This window comes from Cavia porcellus, unplaced genomic scaffold (assembly GCF_034190915.1).
Source record: "Cavia porcellus strain 051 isolate PalLab524CR breed Dunkin Hartley unplaced genomic scaffold, mCavPor4.1 scaffold_6, whole genome shotgun sequence".
Taxonomy (NCBI): domain Eukaryota; kingdom Metazoa; phylum Chordata; class Mammalia; order Rodentia; family Caviidae; genus Cavia; species Cavia porcellus.
Genome location: NW_026947489.1, coordinates 23277006 through 23304275, shown reverse-complemented (window position 1 = coordinate 23304275; position 27270 = coordinate 23277006). Strand labels below are relative to the sequence as shown.

General features: G+C 40.8%; 1 protein-coding gene across 2 annotated transcripts in view; it reads left to right on the top strand.

The window, feature by feature from the left end:
- Fsd2 (fibronectin type III and SPRY domain containing 2) overlaps positions 1–27270 on the top strand; it is a 44702-nt gene continuing 17432 nt past the window's right edge. The window contains exons 1-6 of one of the 2 annotated variants that reach the window (XM_013158972.2): positions 2–181; positions 10652–11371; positions 11513–11608; positions 15155–15385; positions 16647–16669; positions 17576–17697. In XM_013158972.2, the coding sequence (XP_013014426.1) occupies positions 10730–11371; positions 11513–11608; positions 15155–15385; positions 16647–16669; positions 17576–17697 (1114 nt within the window). In that variant the 5' untranslated portion in view covers positions 2–181; positions 10652–10729. Of the gene's footprint in view, positions 182–10651; positions 11372–11512; positions 11609–15154; positions 15386–16646; positions 16670–17575; positions 17698–27270 lie in introns of both variants that reach the window. The other variant, XM_063250095.1, reaches the window with a different exon arrangement.

The window sequence follows — 27270 nt, the reverse complement described above, 5'->3', positions numbered from 1 at the left end:
AGGCAGCTTGTGTTACCACGCGGGTTTGGTGTCCTGCAGACAGCCTAGCCGTAGAAGGAGCAGGGTGGCCTGTAGGAGCACACAGAGGTCACCAGGGAAGAAACCTGCTAGGCAGAGATTTGATTTTCCAGCAGAATTCCAAGTCTTCTGAATTAAGCATTATGGCCCCTTCATTCAGCAGGCAAGTTTTGGGATAGTCCTCTTCTAATGCAAATTGTATTATGATAAGCTCTCAGGTTACTGCTACTATGTTAATGCTAAATCTTTCCTTAGTTAAGAGAGGATATCATGATGAATTGCAGGTGTTTAAATTGCACCTAACTGCTTAGATGTTTTCTGTGCCTTCATGAGCAAGGATGTACTTTTCCTGAACAGGGGGTGGTGCCAGGTACTGAAGTTTCTCATAAAAGTAAGGAGAGGCTGATGATCCTTACCATGTGTGCGTAAGGTATGTTCAGTGCCAAGATTTTGCAATGGAACCGTTTGGAATCCTGGTTGTTGATGTCATCTGGATAGAGTATTGGGTGGATAAAATATTTTTATTTTAATTGGCACACACTTGCCTACAAGTCTTTATGCTTTGATTTAAACACTGAAAATCAGCTTGTTTGGCAGGCAGCACGCTCCTGCCAAAGGTTGCCAGGTCTGGGCTGTGCCTGATAGTTGAGTGGAACCCTTTTGCTTTTCTGTACAGCTAACATCTTAAAGCAAGTTTTCTTTAGCTGTAGCTCAGGAATTACAAAGGTCTCCATGGCTGCGATTCTACAATTTTGTTCCTCTCTATCACAGATTTCAGGAGATTCACGACAGTGTTATGACCCATAGAAGGTTAAAAAGCATTCTGAAGGAGACTTTTCTAATTAAAACACAGAAATGCTTCTCCCGTGTGGGACTGAACAAACGTCTATCCTGTTGTTAACTGCCACTTTATGGTGTAGAGGTGAACAGTCTGTCCAGTATGTTCACTGTAGATGGTTCTGTTACTTCATTAAGCTTGCCTTTCGTACTTTATAAAATGACAATCCATTCTTGGTGTTTCTCTCTCCCCAGCTTCTGATTGTTAAAACTGAAAGAGTGTAGATGCTGAAGAGAAGTAGGAAGAGAAGCATATGTGTGAACTATGGGCTGCGTTACACAATCTCTGCTTTGGTGCTAGGCACACAGACAGTTTGTTTGTACATTCAAAGGGCAAACATGGGGTGAATGCAAGCAAATGTGGGCGCATGTGTGTCCTGAAGCTTGTGTGTCTGGGAATTCACTCTCTCTTTGTTGGGGTCTTCTCCAGAGATTGCTGGGAGGTTTGCTTTCCAGCCTTTGATGGTAGGCTTTCTTGCAGTGGTTTGGGGGAATACAAAATTTTGGTTGTCTCTTTTTTGGAAGCACATGGAAGTGTAAATGTGATTTGCCTGTGGGTGCATGATTCAGCAAAAACCTGGGTTTGGATCCAAATTCTTCATCTGACTGGCTGTGTGGGCAGCACCCAGCCCAGGGCTGGATGCAGAGTAGGTGTGGAGATCCTTGTCAGCTGGGCAAGCCCCTTCTTCTCACAGGAACTCAGTTTTGCTGTCTAGAATTCAGAATGCCACGCTCTGTCTTGGGCTCCTAGAAGCTCCTGCTGTGAGGAGAGCAGGACCAGAAGCTGTGTGTCTGCCTGATTACGGGGCTATCATGTTTTGGTGCTTTCTCCCATCCTCAGCTGCTCTCAGGGACAGATGTCCCCACAGTAACTGCAGAAGATTCCATACTTCTGTGGCCACCATGGGCTGTGCCTTGACCCTGGTCCTTGGTTTTCATGGGAGACTGATTTAGCACAGGTAGGTGTGGCCTGTCCCATTAACAGTAATAATACATAGAAAGACCAATAAGAATGGCGGGTAACATTTGTTGGAGACTTGCTTTGAGCCATGTACTATGCTAAGCATTTTACACACATATTTCATTGCAAGACCAATCTTGGGAGCTAGACACTGTGAGCAAACCTGCTGTATGGTCTACAGAAGTGAGGCCTAGCGGGATGACTTCCCCAAGCCCATGCTACTAGGATGCAGCAGAGATAGGACACAAAGGCAGGACCATCTAGATCCAAAGGACAGTGGCCTGGGGAGGCAGTATCTAGAGGATCAAGACATGGAGGAAGAATCAGCATAAGTGATCACTCATTAGATTGGATGATGTGAAAGTTGTGTTCCAATCTCTGGTTTGAGGCTGGAGGGAGCAGGCATCACGTTATTTTTAATGGAACATAGCAATCCGGGCCTTGTGAAGACTGCCACGGTTGTGCAGGGTGAATGATGGGGAATGAAGGAGTAGCAGGCAGGAAGGACAGAAACTTCTCAGCAGGAAGAGCAGGTTCCATCCAGGGCCCAGGATGGAACCACATGGAAGACACCAGGAGGGTTAGAGGGACAGAGGTCATCCGCTAAGATGCTGTGGCTGCCTGAGGAGGGCGGGTAGGAGGATGAGCAGTGTCCAAGCGGGCCCTCTGAAGGCAGGCTGGGTGGGCTTAGCACCCAGGGCTTAGCACCTGGGTGGCGCAGCATGGTGCTGGGTCATGTGTGTGCCTGGGAGACTGCAAGCACGGTCATGTGGTACATGGCAGCAGTCTGGGGACAGGTGGTTTTGAGGAAGACTTTTGCCCACAGGGTGGCGCTTGGAGTGATGTTGGAGCCACAGAGAGAAGCAGTGTGACTTCAGCGGATGTGTCCAGAGCTTGTGCTAGAGGAGGGAGCAGCCTCCTGAGTCCCAGGAGAAAAGGAAGGTGGTGTCTCTGAGAAGTTGTGCCCAGCCCTGGGTGGGGTGATAGTCATCTATGTGTCCTTCATCTTCATGAGTGTCTTTAGTTGTGGGTTTTTTTTTTTTTTTTTTTTGTATCAGGAATTGAACTCATGACCTTGCATTTATCATGCAGGCATTTAAGCTGCTGAGCCATATCCCTGGCCCTTTCCTTGCACTTTTGTGGCTGCCTCCATGTCCTGAATCAATTCAAAGCATTTACCTTTCATGGTCATTTTGACTTTGGGGAGAGGCAGAAGTTGCACAGTGCAGGATCCAGTAAATAAGGAGATGAGGACTCACTGTGAAGTTTTAACGAGCCTGCCTTTCCGTGGACGGCACTTGGCAGCGACGTTTACTATTTTTTTGGTCAGACCTCAAAAAGACACTCATGAAACAGAATTCCTGAGCCACTTCAGAAAGCAGCAAAAGCAATGAGATAAGTGTATTTGAAGTGAGGGGGAGTGTATTGACAGTGATTTTTATATCAGTACATTTTTAAAATTTAAACATGTTTTGTGAGTGCAATCACACCTCATACAGGAATGCGAAGGCAGAACTCAGAGCCTTGTAAGACTCTGATTTTGATTGCTTTGCTGAAAATCTTCTGTTATGACATGGGACTGCAAGGCCCAGAGTGAGTCATGATGAGAGAGGGGGTGACGTGGTATTTCCATAGCTGGGAGGCAACTGTGACTTTGTGAACCAGTGAAGGAAAGTGACCGAGAGGCAGACACTGTGCACCTGTGCTGGACGAGTCAGTGGTCCCTGGGGTCCGGAGCCTCCAGTGGAGGAGACCTCCTGGTCCAGCCAGTGCCAGCTACACTGAGACACAGTGTACACTGAGACACAGTGGGAACAAGACGTGCCCTAAGCCAGTTGGGCCCACACTCCTGAGAATGAGTAGGACTGCCCCAGCCAGGGGCTGACGGAGGGTGGGGTTACTAGCAAGTCCCCAGACTCCCGCATCCTGGGATCCTCATACATCACACAGGCTCTGGAGGCGAAACACTGGCTCAGGTGCCTGGCAGCCACTGGCTTTGTAATGCTGCCTCCGAAGCTACCTTCCTTCCTCCCCACTTCTCCACACCCAGGTCCCATGGGTGGTCCATGTTGGAGTGGACCAGAAGACATTGGAGCTGGCACCCTGTAGACCAAGCCAACATGCTGAAAATGTTCTGGAATTGGATAGTAGTAATAGATCCACAATTCTGTGAGTGCCCTAAGAACTACTAAACTAGCCAGGCTTGGTGGCTCATGCCTGTAATCCCAGCACTCGGGAGGCTGATGCAAGAGGATCATTAACAAGTTTGAGACCAACCTGAGCTACAAAGTGAGCTCAAGGCCAGTCTGAACTGCATAGCAAGACTCTGTCTCAAAAAGACCAAAAAACCCCCAAAACAACAACAACAACAAAAAAACCTACTAAACTGCCGGGCATATAGCCCAGTGGCATAAGCACCTGCCTGGAAAGCGCAAGGTCCTGAGTTTGAGTCCCAGTACCAAAAAATAAAAATAAAAACTACTAAACTGAGTACTTTAAAAAAGTAAACTTTGGGGCTGGGGATTTAGCTCAGCGGCATAAGCCCCTGCCTTGTAAGCAGGCGATCCTGAGTTCAATCCCGGTACCAATAAAAAGAAAAAGGGGGGTGGGGAGTAAACTTTAAACCAAGTATGGTGGCACTTGCCTGTAATCCCAGTACTCTGAATGATGGAGGCAGCAGGCTTGCAAGTTCAAGCCTACCCTGGGCAATTCAGTAGTAAAATTCTGTCTCAAAATAAAAAATAAAAAGGACCAGAGATGTAACTCAGTGTGAAGTCCCTGGGATCAATCTCCAATACTTAAAAAAAAATAGAGCAAACTTTAAATAAACTATTTTTAAAATTTTATTTATTTAATATTTTTAGTTTTTTCGAGGTAGTCTCTTTACGTAGTTGGGGTTGGTCTTGAACTCACTGTGTATCCTAGGCTGCCCTTGAATTAATGGTGATCTTCCTGCCTCAGCTAGGATTACAAGTGTGTGCCACAATTTCCAGCAGTAAATTATATCTTAATAAGGCTATTATTTTAAAAATTGTAATATAGTTGGAAATACTTTTTGGCAAATCATATTTACATTTGCAAATAAAATAATTCTATAACCTCTTTAGATTTATCCAGGAAACTCTTAAATATTGTAACAATGTAATATTCTTCATCCAGTGTCTTAAAAATGTACAAACACTAATATAACATTAGGAATTTTACAGTACTCTTTTTTTTCTCCTTGAACTTATTTGTCCATTTTACTTCTCAGCAAAGTTTTGTCCTAGCAATTTTTTTCTAAGTCGGGAAGGTGATTTATTGATCATCCACAATACTTCATAAAAATGCTCATGTATAACTTGAGATTTAAATTTCTTGTTTTCCTGGTCCTGTAAGTCTCTAGTAAGCCTTTTTTATTTAAGAATTAAATTTCCAATATATTTTAGTCCTGTTTCAGTAAAACAGCATAAATACATTATAAATCTTAATAATATTTTGGTTTTTTGAGACACAGTCTTATTATATAGTTCAGATTGGCCTTGAACTCACTCTGTAGCCCAGGTTGGCCCTGAACTGTGAGCAATCTTCCTGCCTCAGTCTCCTAACTACTGGAGTTACAGGTGTGTACCACATGCCCAGCTGATAAACAATTATTTTAAAAAGCCAAAGTGAACATACATCTGCTGATGAGGTGGGTGGGGATTTTCTCTCCTTTTTTAAGCTCCTGTATCCTTGGGTGAAAATTACATGTTCTGGAATGCAGCAGGATTTAGAGTGAGTTGTCTTGCTGGTTTTCACTTTGTAGATGATCTTGTTCACCTACATAAGTAGATGGAAATGAAAGCAGTTTATAGCACAATGTCACTCAATTCTCTGAGCTCTTTCTGAAATGCATGTCAAAATTACATGGTGATCTATCACGAAGAATTATTTTAATACTGTATCAGCTGACAACTTGACTAGATGCGATTTAATTTGACTTGGAAGCAAAGAACTGGAAACCACTTAACTTGAAAACTCTTTTTTTCTTCCTCTTGCATTAGTGTCACTCACTTTGTCAGTGTTGGTTATCAACACTTCAAATTACCCTTCCCTTTAGCTAGCCTGAAGGTCTCTTAAATACCAAGGCAACGAATTCTTACAGTGCAGGATGTGTGGGGAGAGTGGTTGTACTTCTATAAAAGAAGAAAAATAATTGTGGAAAGAAAATCTGCATGGAGCTTCTAATGTTGGCTCATTTCTAAGCATAGCAGAAAGATTAAATGTGAGGTTAAGCATCGGGAAACTGATAGCTCTTGAAGCAGTCCACACCCATGAGCCTCTTGGAAAATCTCATATACATACAACACAGTCTAAATCCTACCCTTTGAAGGAGTCCAAAGGTGAACAAAGGAGAAAGAGAAAGAAAATGGTAGCAAAGGGGAAAGCCAGATGGACAGAAGTTTACTTTTAGGCTGGAACAATATATGTTATCATTGTTACATATGCATTTTCCTAAAACCTGCTTAACAATATTTATCCATCTTGTATGGTTTATGGAGGTCAAGAATTCAGAACAGGTCCTCAGGGTGACAGTGATTCAGGGTGTGGGGAGCACCGTCCGTGGCCCTCCCAAGGCATCTAACCTATAGCAGCGTTTCCATTTCCCTCTGCTCACCTGCCAGCCAGCCTTGGTTCTCCTTGTTCTCCCTTGTTTTTTTGCTTGTCCAGCAACTGTGAGCCACCTCTGGCCAGAACAAATCTGTTTGTCTGCCCTGCCCTGGGGTTGTAGTCATGAGCTCTTTGATGCTTACTGAGCTCCTTTCCCCTAAGTTGCACCAAAAGATCCTCAAGTGCATCCTTTGTGAGGAAATTTCCCGCAGCCTCGAGACACTCTTTAGGGTTCTCTAACCCTGGTTACTGTCCTTTACATTGTAGCTTACTACTTCTCTGTGGTAAACTCTCTTTCTTCACTGTTACATCTTTAGTTCTCACTAAACATTGTATGCCAGGATTCCAACCTTTGGTTTACTATCCTCTGAGAAAACTGAGGGTTGGGAAATCAATTAATTCTAACGACTGGGGTCTTGATATATTATTTCATAGGAAATGTCATTTTGCCACACAGAAAAGAATACAAGGACTTTGTCTCTTGGCGATTCTTACAAACCCTGTCATAATGAATACATAATAAAATAATGGGAGACACCAACTATATGCTGTATGCAGGAGAAACATAGATTGAAACTAAACGGATAGAAACAGATATGTAAATGGCAACCATAAGAAAGTCAGGGTGGCTATACTGATATCAGAAAAGAATAGACTTTAAAATGAAATGTTATGAGAGATAATGAGAAGTATTTTATAACTATGGAAGATCCATTAGAAATATGGATTTATATGTATATGCACCTAATAACAAAGCACCAAAATACATTGAGCAAAACTGACACAGATGATAAAAGAGACAATATGGCACTAATAATTGGAGACTTCAGTCCTGTAAATAATGATACACTTCATATTATATACTCTAAAACAATTAGAAGATCAAGAAGTGTTTCCAGATACTGATTAGAAACCTTATAGTATAAGTGTCTATATTCAAAAAGGAAAGATCTCAAATCAATACCTGAAGACACTGAAAAACTAAACAAAGCAAGCAGAAGGAAGGAAAAACTAAGATTACAATGGAAATCACTGAAATAAAAAATATATAAACCATAGGGAAAATCAGAGAAATAAAAAAACTGATTCTTCATAGTGATTAACAAAATTGACAAACCTTTATCAAAATTGGTCAAGAAATAGAGAAGAACCAAATTAGTAGAATCAGGGCCAAGGACTTAGCTCAGTAGTATAAGTGCCTGCCTGGCAAGCACAAGGTCCTGGGTTCCATCCTGGTACAAAAAAAAAAAAAAAAAGAATCACATTTACAGAAATAAAAAAGACTAAGATACATTATAAACAATTGTTTTCTGATAAATTAGATAACTTAATGGACATTGCTTAGAAAAACACAAATTACCAAAACTGACTCATGAAAAGATAATCTGAACAGGCCTCTAATAACAAAAGAGATGAAGTGAGGAAAAACTATCTACTATAAAGGGTTATGTAGCTTCAATGGTAAATTCTACCAAATATTTAAAGAATAATTAATAACAATCTTTACAAACTCTTGTAAGAAATGTGAGTGGAGAAACATTTCCCAACTCAGTCTATGAATCATGTTACCCCAATACCAACACCACAGAAAGATCACAAGGAAAAGAAAAGCCTACAAAAATGTTTACATCATGACCAGGTGAGATTTATCTAGGAATGCAAGAAAGGGTTAACTACACATTTAACAATTGATTCTTAAATATGATACTAAAAGTACAAGCACAAAAAGAAAAAACTAAATAAACTGGATCTCAGCAATATTAAAATCTTGTGCTTCAAGGGACAGCATGAAGAAAATGAAAAGACAGCATCCAGAATGTAGTGGAAATATTTATAAGCTCTGTATCTGGAAGCATTGTATTCAGAATCCATGAAGAACTCTTATACCTCAACTGTACATAGGCAATAACAATTTTTTAAACAGACAAAATGTTATATCCATGTTTCTCAAAAAAGATATAAAAATGATCAGTAAATACATAAATGGTATGTGACATCATCCTTCACCAGGAAATACAAATCAAAACCACAATGATACCACTTAATACCTATCAGGGTGACGTGATCAAAAAGTCAAATAATAGCGAGTGCTGACAAATATAAGTCAGAGCCTTTCAAGGAGCAGCAGCTGGAAAATTGGAAAATTGCTTGGCAATTCTTCAGAAAGTTAAACATAAAATCACCACTTGACCCAATAATCCCACTCTTAAGGAAAAAATTTTTATATATCCATATCTATCTGTTTGTCTGCCTCCAAGAGAAATGAAAACATAAGTCCACAAAATACTTCCACATAAGCTTCAGCATCATTATAATGGACAAAACATGGAAATAGCCAAAATGAAATGGAAAAGCAACAAATAACCAAAATATGGTGTTGTATATCCATAAAAATGTTCTAGCCCCCAAAAGAGAATGAAGTACTAAAGAATGAATGTGCTAAATTCATAAGCCTTGAAAACATGTTAAATGAAAGATGCCAGTCACAAAAGATCATATATGATGTGATCCTATTTATATGAAATACACAAAATCGATAGAGACAGGAAGGAGACCCATGGTTACTTGCGGCTGAGGGAATCGGGGGCAGTGATAGCTTAGAGGGGTTCTTTTTGAGGTAATAAAAATGTTCTAAAATTGACTGTGATGGTCACTGCACATATATGTGAGTATAATAAAAACCAGGGAAGTATAGAATTTGTCACTGGATGGCAGACATCAGTGAGAAACCTGTCCTCCATGCAGTGTAGTAATGGATTCTAGAAGGCAACTGAAACATCTGGTCCATCGTGTTTCCTGTAGTTGGATATCACTGACTTTCAATAAGCTGGCTGCCATATAGACTAAGCCTCAAATCCTAGTTCACTGACTTAATAACGGTGTGACCTTGCACAAGAAACTGTGAGCTAATTTGCTCATCTACAAAATGGGTATAATAGCATTACCTACCATGTATTTGATGTATCTGAGGTTAATCATATATATATATGCATAGAAAGAGCATTCAATTCATAGTAGGTACTATGACTATCATTGTATTTACTACTACTGCTAGACATTACATTAAAATAGTGGGCATCAGGGCTGGGAGTGCTGGTACATGCCTCTAATCTCTGGAGGCTGAGCCAAGAGGATCACCATGAGGCCAGCCTGGACTACATAGTGAGGCCTGTCTCAAATAAATAAATAGTGGGCATCATATATTATAAAATTTCTCTTTATTTGCAGCATCCTATATAGTCTTTTCCCAAGTTCTCGTTTGCTTTCTATAGATATGTTGAAGGCTGCCTAATATTCTGTAGAGTATACTTATCCTGGTTGACTTAGCTATTCTAATCATGAAGCTTTTTCAAAAAAAATTGTTTTGCAAATATAAAAGATGTTGTGGTAAAAACTTTATAGAGAAATAATGTTTCCCTATATTTGGGATTTTTCCTTTAAGCTTGCGAAAGAGAATTACTGATTTAAGGAACAGGGATCTTTTTAAGGCTCCTAGTTAGTACTGCCAAATTTTCTTTCCAGAAGGGTGGTGCCAGTTTACATCCCAAACAGTAGTGTATCAGCACTCACGTTAAGCCAGCTTTGGGTGTCATTTTATTTCATTTTATTTGTCTTTTTGATGCTGAGGACTGAACTCGGGTCTTTGCACGTGCTAAGCACACACTATACTGCTGAGCTTTCGCCCCCACCTTGGATATCATTTTTATTTTCTAAAATATTTGCCAACTGGAAAGGCAAAATGGCATCTCATTTATCTGCTCTGTTATTCATAGGCATAAATAGTTCTCCAAATACTTTTGCACAACTAATACCATGAAAAAGTAGTTGTCTTGTGAATTGTCCTTGTATATTCATCTATGGAGGTCATAACTTTTCAATAAAATCATACATGTAAAAAAAATTAATTGTCCTTTTATTTGGCCTTTTAAGTTTTGAATTTTCTTTGTTGTTCTTGCTGTTGTTTTAATGTGTAGGAGCAGTTCGTTAGTTAAATCCATTGACATTTCTCTCCTAAATTGTTTCTTTTTAAACTTAGGAAGCCCAGAGAAAGCAAACCTTTCTTTACAGGTGCTTTAACACAGGGCTACAATTGGGATATTTTAAAAATTTTTTTAAATTTATGAATGAGTAGAGTCTGATCTCATGACCATCTACTGCAATGACCTTCCAGGAGCTGATGTTTTCCCTCGTTTTCTATTCTAGAACCCCAGATAGTCACTATTAAGGATCCAGGAAGGGTCTTTTTCATACACTGGTGCTCCCAGGGCTGCTGAAATTGCCATGGAGGAGGAGGCAGGAGAGGAGCCCAGGCTGGACAGGCCCACAGCTCCCAAGGACTTCCACTTTTATAACATGGATCTGTACGACTCTGAGGACAGACTGCCGCTCTTCCCAGAGGAAAACACTAGACTGAGGAGACAAACCATTCAAGCTGAAATGACCTACGACCCAAAGGAGGCAGGGGAAGGCCAAGCTCAAAGCGACCTCCAGGAGGTGGCTGAACTTGTGCATTTATATGGACTAGAGGATGACCACCACGAGGTGGGGAATTCATTTGTTGATGAAGGTAGGATGGGGGTGCCAGCATATCCTCCTTATGGAATAAAGAGGAGAGAGCCAGGCTGGGAGCAGAGAGACTGGAGACTTGAAGGAGAAGTTGAGACAGAGGACCAGGACCAGGACTTTTCACAGTGGAGCATGGCAGGCCAGAGCCAGGCCTTGTGGGAATCCTACAGGTACACACACGGCCGTGCCAGTGAGGAGTACGAGTGCTACGTCATCCCAGAGGAGGAGGACGAGGAAGAAGCCGCCGATCTCTTCTGTGTCACTTGCAGAACTCCCATCAGAGCTGTTGAGAAGGATTTCGGTGAACACAAAGAGCATGAAGTGACCCCACTCAGTAAAGCCCTGGAGAGTGCCAAGGTAACAGGCTTCCTGGGGTCTTTGTCCAGGGGTCACATGGTTGTCTCCAGGGGACATCAGGGAAGCATTCTCAGTGCTGTCTCCAGAGGAGACAGAGCAGAGGAGGCACTGACGCCTTCTCTGTGATGCTCTATTGGACAGGAAGAAATTCACAAAAACATGTACAAGTTGGAGCAGCAGATAATAGAAATGGAAAACTTTGCAAGTCACTTGGAGGAGGTTTTCATCACTGTAGAGGTAAGAGCTTGCTTGGTGACCTTGTAGACATTTACAGCTTCCCACAGTGCCAGGGGAGTGACCAGTTCTAGTGTGTCTTAGAGAACCTGTTTCCTTCTCACCTGAGCTGTTGCTGCTGCTGTCTCCTTACCTTTCTCGGACCCCCACAACACCCAGGCATGTCCTGTGCTTCCATGGGCTCTGGTGAGGAGGCTGCTCTTCTCCCTGTGCACCCCAGCCCCACGATGAAGGATGTATCAGAGCAAGTATTTTATACAATTGGTACATGAATAAATAAGACAGAAATTTTGCAAGCAGAATCCTTTTCCTCCACATCCTCGGTAGCCAAATCACCATTTGTATGTGGCTCAAATCTTTATTCTAGCAAGGATCCCTTCACAGTGGCATCAACCAGATGGAGAAGAGTGAACATTTGAGCTCAGTTGGTAAAAAGAATGAATAGATGGCCCCTTGGATTTTGATTTGTTTATGTAGTTTGGTTCATTTTCTTGTTGCACACACTGAGAATCCCTTGGGTGCTACCTGGGGCACAGTTAGGTAGCTAGACACAGTGGGTTCCATGTTGTTTTCTTGTACTTTGTGGCTAGCTGAGGGCCTTTGGAGTATCCATCATGTTAATGACATAAATTCAGATATGGGCTTAATCACTGTGGTCATGGGGACAAAGAACCTAGCACCCACAATTAAGTAATAGGAGGAAAGGTTTATTTTTAGCTCATGGTCCTTGAGGATTCAGCCCATGGTAGGCCAGCTCCAAGGTGGGAAGAGCATGGTGGAAGGACCTGGCAGAGGAAAGGTGCTCACCTTGTGACAGCCAGGAAGCAGAAAGGATCCAGGGATGAGAAGATACCCTTTGGGGTCATGTCCCCAGTGACCACCTCCAGCCAGATCTTGCCCCCTATTAGCACAGCCAGCCATGAACTCATCCATGAGTGACTCCACTGCTGAGTACCCCACCCATGATCCAATCACCTTCCATACATCAGGACTTGGGGGAGGACGTTTTAGATCTAAACCATAACAAATAGCAGCTTTAGTTGTTTTCTGTGATAACATGCTCATTCTGCCAGTTATTGCTAAACTCAGACATACATAAGCCGTGCGTGGGCCACAAGTCAGTGTCTTCATCTAATTGCTTGACAGATTGACTGAGAGATCAGTAAGACTTTAGAATTTCAAGTCTGGAAAGGGTTCCTCTCCCTTAAGGCCCTTCCCTCTCCTCATCCTGTCCTGGGGATGAGTGTGGGCCAGGACTGCTGAGCTAGAATCCACCACTCTGTCACTTTGCTGAGGGAGCTGCACAGAGCTAAGCCAGCACTCCACTCCAGGCCTCCAGGAAGCTCTGTGAGATGCCCATCCTGGCTTTGCCAAGTATTTTTTCACTCAGCTGTTCCCTATTCCTCCTAAGAGTAAACTTCCCCGGGTGTGGCCTGGTGAGTATGCACCACATCACTCTGAGGCTTCCAGAGGTGTGACCAGGACACTGGACTTCCCCCTCCTAACTTACGGGTGTGCTGCTTCTGTTAAGGTAGCCTCAGGAGCACCCCACATGAATTAACAAGGCCCTAGGCCTTTTCCTGGGATGCTAGAATTTCTTAACCCTCAACCTTAAAGGGAAGAGAGTATTGCACTGGCCTCTGTGGAAGGCAGAGAAGGGGTGAAGCTTCCTTTTCCAGCGCTGGGGTGGTAGAGAGAGGGTTAAGAACACAGCAGCACGCACACAACCTTTCACACTCCGGTGTGTCAGTGTTACAGTTTGGATTTTCCTTTTTTGCTCTTGTGTTACTGAGCAAATCTAGGACCTCATACATTCTGACAAGTGCTCTACTATCAAGCTACATTTCCAGCCCTTTTTATTTAATTTTGATTTTCCAAGCAGACCTTGAACTCATGATCCTCCTGCCTCAGCCTCTTGAATGACTAGGATCATAAGCATGCACCACCATACCCAGCTTGGTTTGGGTCTTAAATATTTCTCCAAAGCACATGTGTTGAAGGTGTGGCCTCCTGCTGGTGGCACTCTTGGGCAATGGCAGAACCTTGACCTGGAGCTTCACTGGATGAAGTCAGTCACTAGACTTGCCCTTCAAAACCTCGAGCCCTTTCTCCTCTCTGTGTCCTGGCTGCTGTGAGGTTATCAGTTTTCCCCTCTGTCTGCTTCCACCATGATTTGGGTCCACCAGACCTAAAAGGAGCCAGGCCAAGAGACAAAGGACTGAAGCACAGTGCCATGCTAGGATTAAGGCTGCCCCACCCTGAGTGTGAGTGCTACCTGCCCTAGCTGGGTAGCCTGGATAAGACATAAGGGACAGAAAGAGGGTCATTTCTGTCACTTGCTGCCTTCTGCCTGCTGTCTGCTGCCTGTCATGGACTGCTTCTCCTCTGTGGTATCTCTCTGTATTATCCTGCCTTGGAACCAGCCAGCTATGGACTGAAACCTCTACAAACTGTGAGCCAAATAAACCTTTCCTCCTTTAACTTTTGGTATCAGATATTTTGTCTCAGCAATGAAAAGTAACTGAGACAAATCATGAGCTACAATAAACCTTTTCTGAGGTAAACACTTCTCAAATAATTTGTTTCAGCAATGCAAAGCCAACAAAGCCTGCTTACTTGCTTGCTTTTCTCTGTAGTATGATGGAAGGTCTTTGCACTAAATTACACCTCCATCCTTTTTAAAATTTTCTATTTTGAGATAGATTCTTGCAAAGTCATAAAGTTGCTCAGGCTGGGCTCCAACCTGTGATCCTCCTGCCTCAGCCTCCCAGAGTGCTGGGATTTCAGGGGTGTTCCACCCTGCCTGGCCCAGCTTTCTCTTAGGTCAAGGTACCTTCATCCTCAGTAAGGACTCTGAAGCCCTCCTGTGATGCTGTTTATTGGAGAGTCATCTAAGGCTTTCCTTTCTCACCATTCTAAGCAGTTCTTATGTACATGGTAGGTGCTCAGTTATGACTCTTCTTAGGAGCTCTCCTCATTACCTAATGAAATGACTCAGGCACAGCCTACCCAGTCCCTGAACTTCAGTATAAAATAATGAAGAGCAGGACTCTCCATGCCCTACTTAATATTCCTCATGTCATTATCCTGAACTAAATACTGCAGCACCAAACAGTGCACCCACCTGTTTGCTCCTTGCATCTTCGTGTCTGTTAGGCAGTGTCACCTGGCTCCAACACGCACTACCCTCATCTTCCCCTCGGTGGTATGACCTTAGTTGTTGCAACTCAGTGTTTCTGTGATGATCTGAGTCATTGTTAATGAGCTCCTTGGCTGGTTGTCATGGTGATGGGAGGTGGCTAACACTGAGAGAGGACTGAAAAATGCTGCCAAGAAATAAAGCTGTGCTTTTTGCTAATATCATTTCTGAGGGTCTGGAACAGAGTCCTCGGTCCGGGCTCCCCCAACATTGATGCTGGCATCCTGGGAGAGATAAGGTGATGTAGAAGGTCTAAAACACCTGTGGGGAAACACACCTTCCTGCCCCTGGTGATTCTAGTCACACATCACATGCACTGAAATGATGACTTGAGGTCACCTATCTTGCAGGAAAATTTTGGAAGACAAGAACAAAACTTTGAGTCACATTACAATGGAATCTTGGAAACACTTGCCCAAAAGTACGAAGAAAAGATCCAAGCTCTAGGAGAAAAGAAGAAAGAGAAGCTGGAGGCCTTGTATGGACAGCTGGTTAGTTGTGGGGAAAACCTTGATACCTGCAAAGAACTGATGGAAACCATAGAGGAGATGTGTCATGAGGAGAAGGTTGACTTCCTAAAGGTCAGTAATGAAACGTAAAGAACACATCATAAACCAAACTGACAGGGATGGCTAGGGAAGGTCAGGTTGTCCTCTCTCACCCTGTGGTGTTCAAACTTAGCTTATGGTCAGCATCAACTTGAGACATTCACAATAGGGAGGTTGTGTCCTTGTCATGCTACACAGCTCTATCAGGGGTGGCCCAGGTGCTACACAACTGACCCTTTCTACCGACCCTACTAAGGCAGCATCTCTGTCACCCCATCGTAGAGCTGAGCACAGTCAGTGCCCTGAGAGTTTTCTGGCCACCTAAGGTGGCCTCTTAGACCTCTGAGGAGACTAAAACACTAAACACTAACAAACAAAACAAAACAAAACAAAACACTAAACAAACAAAAGCACTAAAATTTCCCAGTCACCAGACAGCAATTCTAAATTCTTACTGTATAAACTTATACATCCCATGCATTCCAAAATCCTTTGTTTTTGGTACTGGGGATCAAACTTACAAACTCACACTTGAGCAGGTGCCACTGAGCTAAACCCCAGACCCAAAAATCCATTTCTTAATTCCTTCAAGTTAAATTAAATCTGACCCAAGTCCTGTGTAGCTGGGCTGTGGGAATCTCAACCACAGTCAGACTGGGACCCGCTTCCTCCACACAGCTGCACAGGACTGTGGGGCAGATGTGGTGTCAGGACGTGGGGGAGGAGCCTTCAGCTTCAGCGGCTTCCTGGCTGCCATGTGTGACCTCTGCATTGTCTGAGCCAACAGTGGCTCCTCAAAGCCCCACCACGCCTCCTGCCTGCCATGGTTAGGCATGACTAAAGCAGAGAGCAGTTGGCGGGCACCATGAGAGCCATCCACACTTTTGCCTCTTGCGCCAGGGTTCCCACAGTGGCACCATGACTCAGACACAACCAGCATGGGGGGCTGTGGTGACACCTTGAAGGTATCCTTCTCACTATTGTTTATGATGGTTAAAATCTGAAACAACCAGAATGTCCAACATAGAGGAACAGTGAAGTGAACTGCGGGGTTTCAATTCCACAAACTGCTGTCAGTCTTTCAAATCAGTGGTCCAGAGACCGTCTTCGATGTGGTAGGTGTTTACCCCGTAAATGGGAAAGACCCTCATGCGGAAGGAAATGCACAGACACGGGATGGTGCTGTGAGGATGTGAATACAGCTGATTTTCCCCATGTCCCACTGTGCATTGTATGTTTACATACAAGATTTATTTCCAGAGGCAACATTTTCTCCTTCTTTCTTCCTTCACAGGATGCATTGGCCATGACTGACAGGTAAAGCTTCCGCTCGCACACACATGACCTTCTCTGTTCCTTTGACCTCTGGACTCAGCTCTGCGGGGTTCTGTACTTCTGGTTTCGGTCGCTGTGTCTCATCCTCTATGTAAAAGAGCACTGGCTTCAGAATGGTGGTGTGAAGTCTTGAGGGACCTCTAGAATTGAACCTCAGCATCTCAGGGTCAAAGAGAAGCCCAGCCAGGAAAGTGTGGCCAGGTCTCCACAAGCCTCTCTTGCACCAGGAGAAGTGGGGATCTGGAAAGCACTCCAGGGCCCCCCAGATGTTGTAGAGCCATGAGTCAGCAGAAAGCAGGCACAATTTAGTCAGACAGGAGTTCTCACCCTGCTACCCTGTAACCTAGGCATGTCCAACTTGTCTAAGGATCCACATTTCCTGTTTACACAGTCAGTTTTGTGAGAAGTCAATAAGGCAACGTCTATAAAGCAATATGAACAGTGAAACTTAATACTCTAAGGGTTTTGGCAAAAGTTGACCTGGTTTCAGATCCTGGCTTTTCCACTGTGACTGCCAAAAGAAGGCCCGTAGACCTGAGATCAGCACCTTAAGGGCACTGAAAGCCCCTTTCTGAGCCCTTGGTACATCTCAGGGCCTGGGTGCTGCAGGTGAGAGAGTCTAGGGTAGCTGCCAAGGGATCCTCCATGAGCAGGGAGTGGACATCCTCCTGGCCACCCACTGACACAGCCCTTCCCTTCTCCTCAAAGCACAAACAAATGTCACCCACTCCTGCTGTTGACCTCCTAGGTTGGTGAAAGCAGCCAGCAGCGTATTAGGACAGGAAAGTCGACAAAGAGGGTTCTTCAGGCACTACCAGCGATGCTGCACCCAGATACATCCTGGAAAGTGCACCCCTCCATTCTTACCATGTCTCTGTATACACACAGGCTCGGAAAATTTCTGAAAACAAAAACAGATGTGGAAATCGCTGCACAGCCTGAGTTTGAAGACCAGACCTTGGACTTCTCTGATGTGGAACAGCTGATGGGTTCCATGAACACCATTCTGGGTGCATATCCCACCTGTGGGTGACCTTCAGGGGAAGCTCGAGTCTCCAGGAACCCATGTGTGTGTGTGTGCGCGTGTGTGCGCGTGTGCAGATGCATGAACAGTGAACACCAGACCCATCCTGGTAACATAGGGTAGTGAAGTACTTCTTTAGAACTTACTCATTTTGTAGAACTAAATCCTTACACTCACTGGGCAACAATTTCCCATTGATTTCTCTCCTGACCCCAGCCCTGACAGTTACCATTCTCTGCTTCTGAGTTTGACTACTTGGTATCTCATATAAGCAGAATCTTACAACACTTGTGCTTTTGTGATGGATTCATTTCACTTAGCATAATGCCCAGTGTTTATCCTGGTTGTCACAAATTGGAAGACTTTCTTTTTAAGGTTGAGTAATGTTCTACTATGTATGGGTCTCACATTGTCTTCTTCCATCTGTTCATGGACAGTTAGGTTGTTTACACATCCTGGCTCTTGTGAATAATTCTGCAGTGAACATGGAGTGCAATATCTCCTATAGATCCCAATTTCACATTGTTTTGGGTGCACACCTAGGGTGGGATTGCTGGATCCTATAGCAATTCTACTTTTAATTTTTTGTGGAACCACTACCACCCTGTGTTCCATAGTGGCTACAGTAACTTACAGGCCCGCTGGCAGTGAATAAGAGTTCCAGTTCTCTACATCCTTGTCAACACTTGTTATCTTTTGCTCCCTGCCCTCCACTCTAGTACTGGAGATTGAACCCAGGGCCTTTGCGCTAAGCTACATCCCCAGTCCCTTTTTTGTTTTGAAACAGGTTCTCACTAAATTGTCCAAGTTGGACTGGAATTTGAAACTGTCCCACCTAAGCCTCCCAGAGTGCTGAGATTACAGGCATGCACAATGCTCAGCTGTGTTGCTTTTTGATAATAGCCATTCCAGTGGGCATGAGATGATACTTCATTAAGGTTTTGATCTCCATTTACCTGAGGCTTAGTGGCATTGTGCATGCACGCATGTATTTGGTGGTCATTTATTTGTGTGTCTTCTTTGGACAAATGACTAGTCAAGTTCTCTGCTCATTTTTTAATGAAGTTATCTGGATTTTTGTTTTTATTGTTTACTATTGAGTTATAGGAGATTGGTATATATTTTGGATATCAGTCTTTTACTGGGAGGGCAGTGTTTTATTTTCCTTTTGTTTTGTGCTGGAGACTGAGCTAAATCCCAAATTCCCCTTTTAAAAATTACTTTGAGATAGGATTTAGCTATGTTATTCAGGTTGAACTCAAACTTGAGATCCTCCTGCCTCAGCATCCTGGAATGGTGGGATTACAGGTGTGCTCCACCATGTTTGGCTGGATGTTAGCCTCTTAATCAATGTAAGATGTGCAAATAGTTTTCCCAACTTCATAGGTAGCCTCCTCACTTGGCAACTTGGTGCTTCTTTGTTGTACAGAAGCTTTTTAGTTTAGTGCAGTCCTGCTTATATATAGTTTTTGTTTTATTGTCTGTGTTTTCCATGTCAAATCCAAGAAATCATTTCAAGACCAATGTCAATCTTTTCTCCTGTGTTTTTCTCAAGGTTTTTACAGTTTTGGTCTTATGGTCATTGCATTGCTTTTCGTGAAAGGTGGAAGATAGGATCAGATTTCATTCTTTGCATTTTTGGTGATTTTTATTGGTGCATTTTAGGTATTTTTTTGCATGTTTATCCAATTTTCCCAGCACAATTTTTTGAAGAGATTGTTCTTTGTCTTTTGTATGTTCTTAACACCTTTTTAAAAAATCAGTTGACTGCACTTAGGTGAATTTATTCTTGCCTCTATATTCTATTGACCCGTGTGACTGTGTTTATGCAGTACTATCCTGTTTTAACTGCTATTCCAGTTTCATTACACTGTGGCCTGATAATATACATGGGATAATTTTGATTCTTTCATATTTACTGAAGAATGCTTTATGGTCCAGCCCGTTGGTCTATTTTGGTGAGTTTCATGTGTTTCTGAGAAGAATGTGTGTTCTGTTGTTGTTGGATAGAACGCTGTAGAATTCTATTAAGTTCATTTGTTGAAATGTTTGGTTCAACTGTAACATTTCTTTGTTGACTTTTTCGTGACCTTTGCCTCTTCTCATGTCTTTTGAATTGAAATCCACTTTCTCTTTTGTTGCCTTGTCATATTTCTGTTGCTTTTCTGGGTTCTCTTTACATGAAATACTGTTTTTCCATTCTTTGATTTAAGTCTGTATATTTCTTTTTGGATTAAATGTGTTTTTTATATATGACATATTATGGGGTTTTGTTTATGGACCATTCTGCCAGTGTGTGTTTTTTGACTGGGGAATTGAGACCATTCACATGGAGAGTTATTACTGAAAACTGCTGACTGGCTTCTGTCATTTTTCTGTTGCTGATTTCCTTTTTTTCATTTCTGTGTCTGCTCAATTGTCCACCTTGTTTGATGTATTCATACCGTCACATTTTTGGCATTTTTGGCTTCATTGTCTCTTTTAGGGTATCCTTGAGAAATTTTATAGTGCTGGTTTGGTGATCATGAATTTCATGAAGTGCTCTTTGTGATGGGAATACTTTATTTATCCATGAATTTTGAAAGAAAGTTTTGCAGGTATAGTTGGGTAAGTCTAGATTTGAAGTTATTATCTTTTAGGGCTTGAAACACTTCACTCCAAGTTTCCTGTCTTTTAAAGTTGAGAATTTTTCTGTATTTCTACTAGGTTTACCATTATAAGTGAGTTGTTTCTTTGCTCTAGCAGCTTTTAAAATTCCATCCCTAACAGCTCCTATATGCATCACTTTGCTATACATTTAATTCTTTCCCATATTTGAACAGTTTTCTGCTATTATTTCTATCAACTTCTTGTTCTGTCTTCTGATTTGTCATTTATTCCAGTTAATCTTAAACTAGTCTTCTTTGTATCATCCAGCAGATATTGAATTAATATTTGGTTTTTTAAGGTATCTAAGAGTAATTGGTCTTGAAAACACCCCTGTCTTCTACATCTGATATTCTGTCCCCACATTGGTCACTTCTGCTGCCCCTACTTTGCATGTAACTTAATCTCCTGGATTCCTGTTTGAAATCTTTTCGTGAACTCTATTAGTTCTTTGCTAGACTGGTCATTCATGTTATGTATCATTTTGTTTATCTTAGCTAGCTTTTTATTAGTATCTTCTATAAGCACCTTTATTTTTGTTTTTCACCTCTCTTACCTGATAAGTTATATTTTCTGTGCATTCACCGAGCACCTGTCTGATCTGATTTCTTAATCTCCTCCATTACCTTTTCAAATAATTCAGGTTTGTGGCTTTTGCTTTCCGCACCTTCAAAGTCCCATGGATAAGCGTTGAGGTGGGGCTGGAAATTTTGGGGAACATTTTTTCCCTTGCCTTCTCATATTTCTGTTGCTTTTTGTTTGTTTTGTGCTGAGGTATGAGGTCACTTGTACTGGAAAGACTTTGCTGCCAGTACAGAGATCTCTTTAGTTTGCTTTTCAGTGGTTCAATCAGTGCTTGGCTAACTATGTCCTTTGCCAGTGTCCCAAAATCTGATTGTCTCTGTTAACACTGGAAGGGGTGGAAAGCATTGTAATTGGCCCAGTACTGTTTTTGGGGAATGAACTGCAGTATTATTAGTGTCACTAAGGTAATTCAGATAATGGCATATAGAGAAACCTATTAATAGCAACAACTATGTGACCCTGGCAACATCAATTAAATCAACAACAATAATATCATTCAAGACATACTGGATGTTGATATATCATAAGAAAAAATAAGCTATCATGCTTAACCTTAGAAACCAAATCTACCATTATAGTATAAACCCTAAGATAAACCAAATATTGACATACAGCAAATATTTACTGAAGGTAATAACTATATCTCCACTAATGATAAAAAAGAATTGAACAGTCACATAGAACTAAAAACTAATGAAATTTAATAGTCAATTATTGAAAATATAGGAGTTTGAAAATGGGAGAAAGCAGGAAGAAGAATTCAAAAATTAAACAGAAGACAAAAAAAGTGAAAATAACTTTTTAAATCATATTTTATTGGTACATTTTAGATACACATAATGATCACATTCATCATAGAGAATTTGTACCTGTGCATGATATAACTTGATTCTTTTTTCCGTTCCTGTACCCTCCCTTCAACCCTTCCACCTCTCCCCACTTACAAAATTTTGTACAAATTTTTTCCTTCTTTTATCACTTTTTAGAATTTTCTCTTATTTCTTTTCCCCCTCCTCCTTCCCTTGTTCTCCTCCCCATTTGAATATTTTCTTTCTATTTCACAATACCTATTATACATTTTGGTCCTTATTTATACTTTTGGTTTCTTATATCAGAGAAATGATGCAGTATTATGCATGTGTGTCTGATTTATTTCATTAAAGAATATGGTGTCAGGGTGCATCCATTTACCTAGCAATGTCTCAAGGTTATCCTTCTTTATAGTAGAATAGCACTCCATTGTATTAAAAAAAAAACCCCACATCTTCTTTATCCATTCACCAGCTGATGGGCATCTGGGCTATTTCCAAGATTTGGTTATGACAAGCTGTGCTGCTAAATATGGGTGAGCATACATTGCTGTGGTATGATGCTTTTAATTCTTTCAGGAAGTATCCAAAAGTGAAATATCTGGGTCAAATGGTCCTAGTCTTTGAGGAATTCCCTCACTGATTTCCACAGTAGTTGTATCAGTCTACACTCCCATAAACAGTGGAGAAGAGTTCCTTTTTCTCCACAACCCGACCAGTATTTATTGTTGGTTGGTTTCTTGATAAGAGCCATTCTTTCTAGGATAAGAATCTCAGTGTTGTTTTAAAGTTGTACCTCTCAAATAACCAGTGGTGTTGAGAATTTTTTTTCATATATTTGCAGTTTGTACTCCTTCATTTGAGAAGTATGTATTCATCTAAGATGTCCATTTTTGGATTGGGTATTTAAATTTGGAGGATCTGATTTTTTATTTTGAGTTCTTTATATGTTCTCAGTAGTAATCCTTTGAGGAAGAGCTGGCAAACATTGCCAACACTGTGGTTTGTCTGTTCACTCTGTTGGTGGTTTCTCTTGCTATGCAAAAGCTTTTTAATAAGATGAGTTTCAGTTGTGGGTTCTCTGTGATCGTTCCTATAGAACAGAGTCTTGTTCATAAAGTCTGCCTACACCAGTATCTTCAAGAGTTCTATCCATTCTATCTTCTAGAAGATTTAATGTTTCTGTTTTGATATTTAGATCTTTGATCCATTTTGACTTTAGTTTAGTACCTAGTAAAAGATATGGGTCCAATTTTAATCTTTGGCATGTGCAAAACCAGTTTTTTGGCACCATTTATTGAGATTATCTTTCTTCCAGTGAACATATTTGGTCCCTTTGACAAAAATAAGGTGGCTAAGTGTGTCTGGAGTTGTTTCTGCATCTTCTAATCTGTTGCATTGATCCTTGGGTCTGTGTTTTTTGTTTTCATTTTGACAGTACCATGCTGTTTTTATCATAGTAACTTTGCATTATAATTTCCAAGACTGGGGTTGTGATGTATCTGCATTGCCTTTGTTGCCCCGGATTGCTATTCTACGTCTCTTCTGGTTCCAAATAAATTTTAAGATTGTCTTAGCTACTTTTCTCTCATTGCTGGAAGCAAATACCTGGCACCCAAAGTTAAAGGAAAAAAGGTGTTTTTTATGGTTTGTGGAGGTTTCAGTCCATAATCTGCTGGTTCTGAGGCAGTGTGGTACATGGCAGGGCGTCAATAGTTCATGGCAATGGAAGGCAGCAAAAGCAACAAGAGCAAAAGGGAAAGAGAAAGCCTCCCTTGTATCGTATGCAGGCTACCTGTCCTAGTGTGGTTGTGACACACACACACCAATCCCAGCACTAGACAATGAATCAGTCACAAACCCTAGATCCAGCTGCCTCCAAAAGCTTACCCTCCATGTCCACATGAGGCTTTGGGAGGACATCCAGACACAAACCATAACAAGGATTGTTTTCTCTAATTCTGTGAGATAGGTAGTTGTAATTGCATTAAATCTGTGTAACAATTTGGAAGTATGGCCATTTTCACTGTATTGATTCTTCCTACTGAAGAGCAAGGGATCTCTTTCCATTTTCTGACATACTCTTCAACCTCCTTTTTCAGAGTACTGTAGTTTTTAATGTAGAGGTCTTTTACTTCCTTCAACAAATTCATGCCTAGGTGTTTCAGTTTTTTGGATGCTATTGTAAAAGGTGTTGCTTCCTAATTTCTCTCAGTGAGTTTGTTATTCATGTAAAGAAAGTCTATTGATTTTTGAGTGTTGACTTGTTGACTATGCTACTGAATTCTCTTATTAAATCTAGAAGTCTTTTGTTGGAGTTTTTGGGGTCTTCTATGTAGAGTATTATGTGATTCACAAATGATAATTTAACTTCTTCCTTTCTCATCATTATTCCTTTTATTTCTTTCTCTTGTTTAAATTGTTCTGGTTAAAGTTTCCAGAACTAGGGGCTGGGGATTTAGCTCAGCGGCATAAGTGCCTGCCTTGCAAGCAGGCAGTCGTGAGTTCGATCCCCAGTACCAATAAAAACAAAGAAGACAAAAAAATAAAAAATAAAGTTTCCAGAACTATATTGATGAAAAGTGGTGGCAGTGGACATCCTTGTCTTGTTCCTGATTTTAGAGTGAAAGATTTCAGCTTTTGTCCATTTAGTATGAGGTTGGCTGTTGGCTTTTCATAGATGGCTTTTATTAGATTGAGATAAAGACCATAGGGGTTTTCTGTGGGGTTTTTCTGATAAGTGTGTGCTTGACTTTGTCAAAAGCTTTATCTGCTTCTATCAGGATGACTGTATGGTTTTTGTCCTTCATCTCTGTTAATATGGTGCATTGTATTTATTGATTTACATATGTTGAACCCTCTATGTAGCCCTTGGATGAATCTTTCTTGGTCATGGTGTATAATCTTCTTGATGATCTGCTGCATTCTTTTTCCCGATATCTTATTGAGGATCTTTGCATCTATGTTCATTATGGAGATTGGCCTATAATTCTCTTTCTTCATTGTGTCCTTCTCTGGCTTTAGTATGAGGGTAATGCTTGCTTCCAAGAATGCACTTGAAAGTAATGTTTCCCTTTCAACTTCATTAAAGAATTTGAGAAGCAGTGGTATTATGTCTTTTCTAAATTTCTTGTAGAATTCAGCAGTGACTCTGGCAGTGCCAGAACTTTTCTTTGTTGGTAAGTTCTTAATTACATCTTTGATTTCACTGATTGATATTTGTTTATTTAGGATTTTAATATCTTCTTGATTCAGCTTTGGTAACTCATATGTATCTAGAAATCTGTTGATTTCTTCTGCATTTTCCATCTTCCTAGAATATACGTTCTTGAAGTAAGTATAGATGATCTGGATTTCTGCAAAACCCTTTTCATTCCTAATTGCATGGATGTGACTCTTCTTTCTTTGATAACTTAGCTTAGGCTAAGTGTTTGTTGATTTTATTTAATCTTCCAAAGAACCAATAACTCAATTCATTGATTCTTTGTATTATTTTCTTAGCCTCCAATGCATTAATTTCTGCTCTGATCTTTGTAATTTCTTTCCTCATATCAGCTGTAGGTATGATCTGCCCTTCTTTTTCTAGAAACTTAAGGTTAAACATTAAATTATTTATTTCAGCTCATTCTCTTTTCCTGTTATGGGTATTCATTGCTTCTTTCATTGCATCCTATAAGTTCTAGTATGTTCTATTGGCATTATCATTTTTCATCTAGTATGGTCTATTGGCATCATCATTTAATTGTAAAAACTGTCTAATTTCTTCTTTAATTTCATCTATGACCCACTGGTTGTTTGGAGGGATATTATTTAATTTCCAGGTGTTTATGAAGTTCTTGTGGATTATTTTGCCATTGGTTTCCAATTTCACTGCACTATGGTCTAATAATATGCATGGAATAATTTCAATTCCTTTGCATTTACCTAAGCATGTTCTATAAGCTAGTGTGTGGTTTATTTTGTAGTATATCTGGTATGCAGCTGAGAAGAATGTGTATTCTGATGTTGTGGGGTGGAACACTGTTGACTAAGTCCATTTGTTTAAAAGTTTAGTTTAGTTCTAATTTTTTATTGATGATTTTTTGTCTAGTTGATCTATTTGTGACAATGGGGTATTTAGATCCCCCCAGTATAATTCTATTAGTGCTTAATTGATTTTTTATGTCCATTAATGTTTGTTTTATATAGTTGGATATATTTGCATTTGTTGTGTATATATTTATGATTGTTATCTCTTCCTCTTGGATTGTTCCTTTTACAAGGATGTAGTAACCTTTGTCTCTCTTAATCAATCTTGGCTTGAAATCCACTTTGTATGCATAGAATAGCTACTCCTGCTTTTTTCTGGATACTTGTCACATAGAATATTGTTTTCCATTCTTTGACTTTCAGTTTGTGAATTTTTTTTAATTAAATGTGCTTTTTGTATGCAGCATATTGTTGGATCTTGATTTTTGATCCATTCTGTTAGTCTGTTTCCTTTGACTGGTGAACTTAGACAGTGACATTGATGGTTATAGCTGATATGTATTGACTTAACCTCATCATGTTATTTTCCTGTTGTTGGTTCCCTTTTATCCTCTCTCTGTTTGTTTGCTTTGCCTGGAGCATTCCTCTGTTGGGGTTCATGGAGTTATAGTCTTTGTTAACTCTTTCTAGAATGAGCTTCAGAACATTTTGGAGTGCCTGCTTTGTGTTCATGAATTTTCTCAGATGTTCTTTTTCATGAAAGTATGTTATTTCTCATCAATTTTGAAAGATAGTTTTGTGGGGTACATCAGTCTGGGTTGGAGGGCTTTTTAGAGGTTTCAGTACTTCTCTCCAAGCTCTCCTTGACTTGAGAGTTTGTGTTGAGAAGTCAGTGGTTCTGATGGAGTTCCCTTTGAGGGTGATTTATATCTTTTCTCTAACAGCTTTTAACATTTTATTGTTGTGTTGAATTTCTGAAATCTTGACTACAATATGCCTTTCTGAAGATTTTTTTTTTCTGCTAATGGAGTTTTATAGGTTTATGTTATCTATATGTCAAATTCATTTTCCCAGCCAGGAAAGTTTTCTCTCATGATGTCCATGAACAGGTTTTTTTCCTCTTACTTTTTCATTGACTCCAGTCAACATTATATTATTCTTCTTTGCATCTTCTAGCAGCTGCTGGATTGATTTCATGTGTCCCTTGCTAATTTCAAGAAATCTTTCTTTTCATTATCGCATGATCACATGCCAGTCGTCTATATCTGAGACTATGTCTTCACATTACCTCATTCTTCTGTGGATACTTTCAGTGGAATTTTTAGTCTCCTGAATATCTGCTTCAATCTGTTTTATGGATTCTATTTCTTTCCTACATTGAGCATTCATAGTTTCCATCATTTTCCTAAGTTCCTCTATTTTTAAAAATCTGTATCTGCTCTAGAGGCATTAAGCATGTTTTTCATTGTGGTCACCATCTCTGTAGTTATGTGAGAAACTATTTCTGATCTGATTTTTTCTAGAGGCTCATTCATTTCCTTGGTTATTAT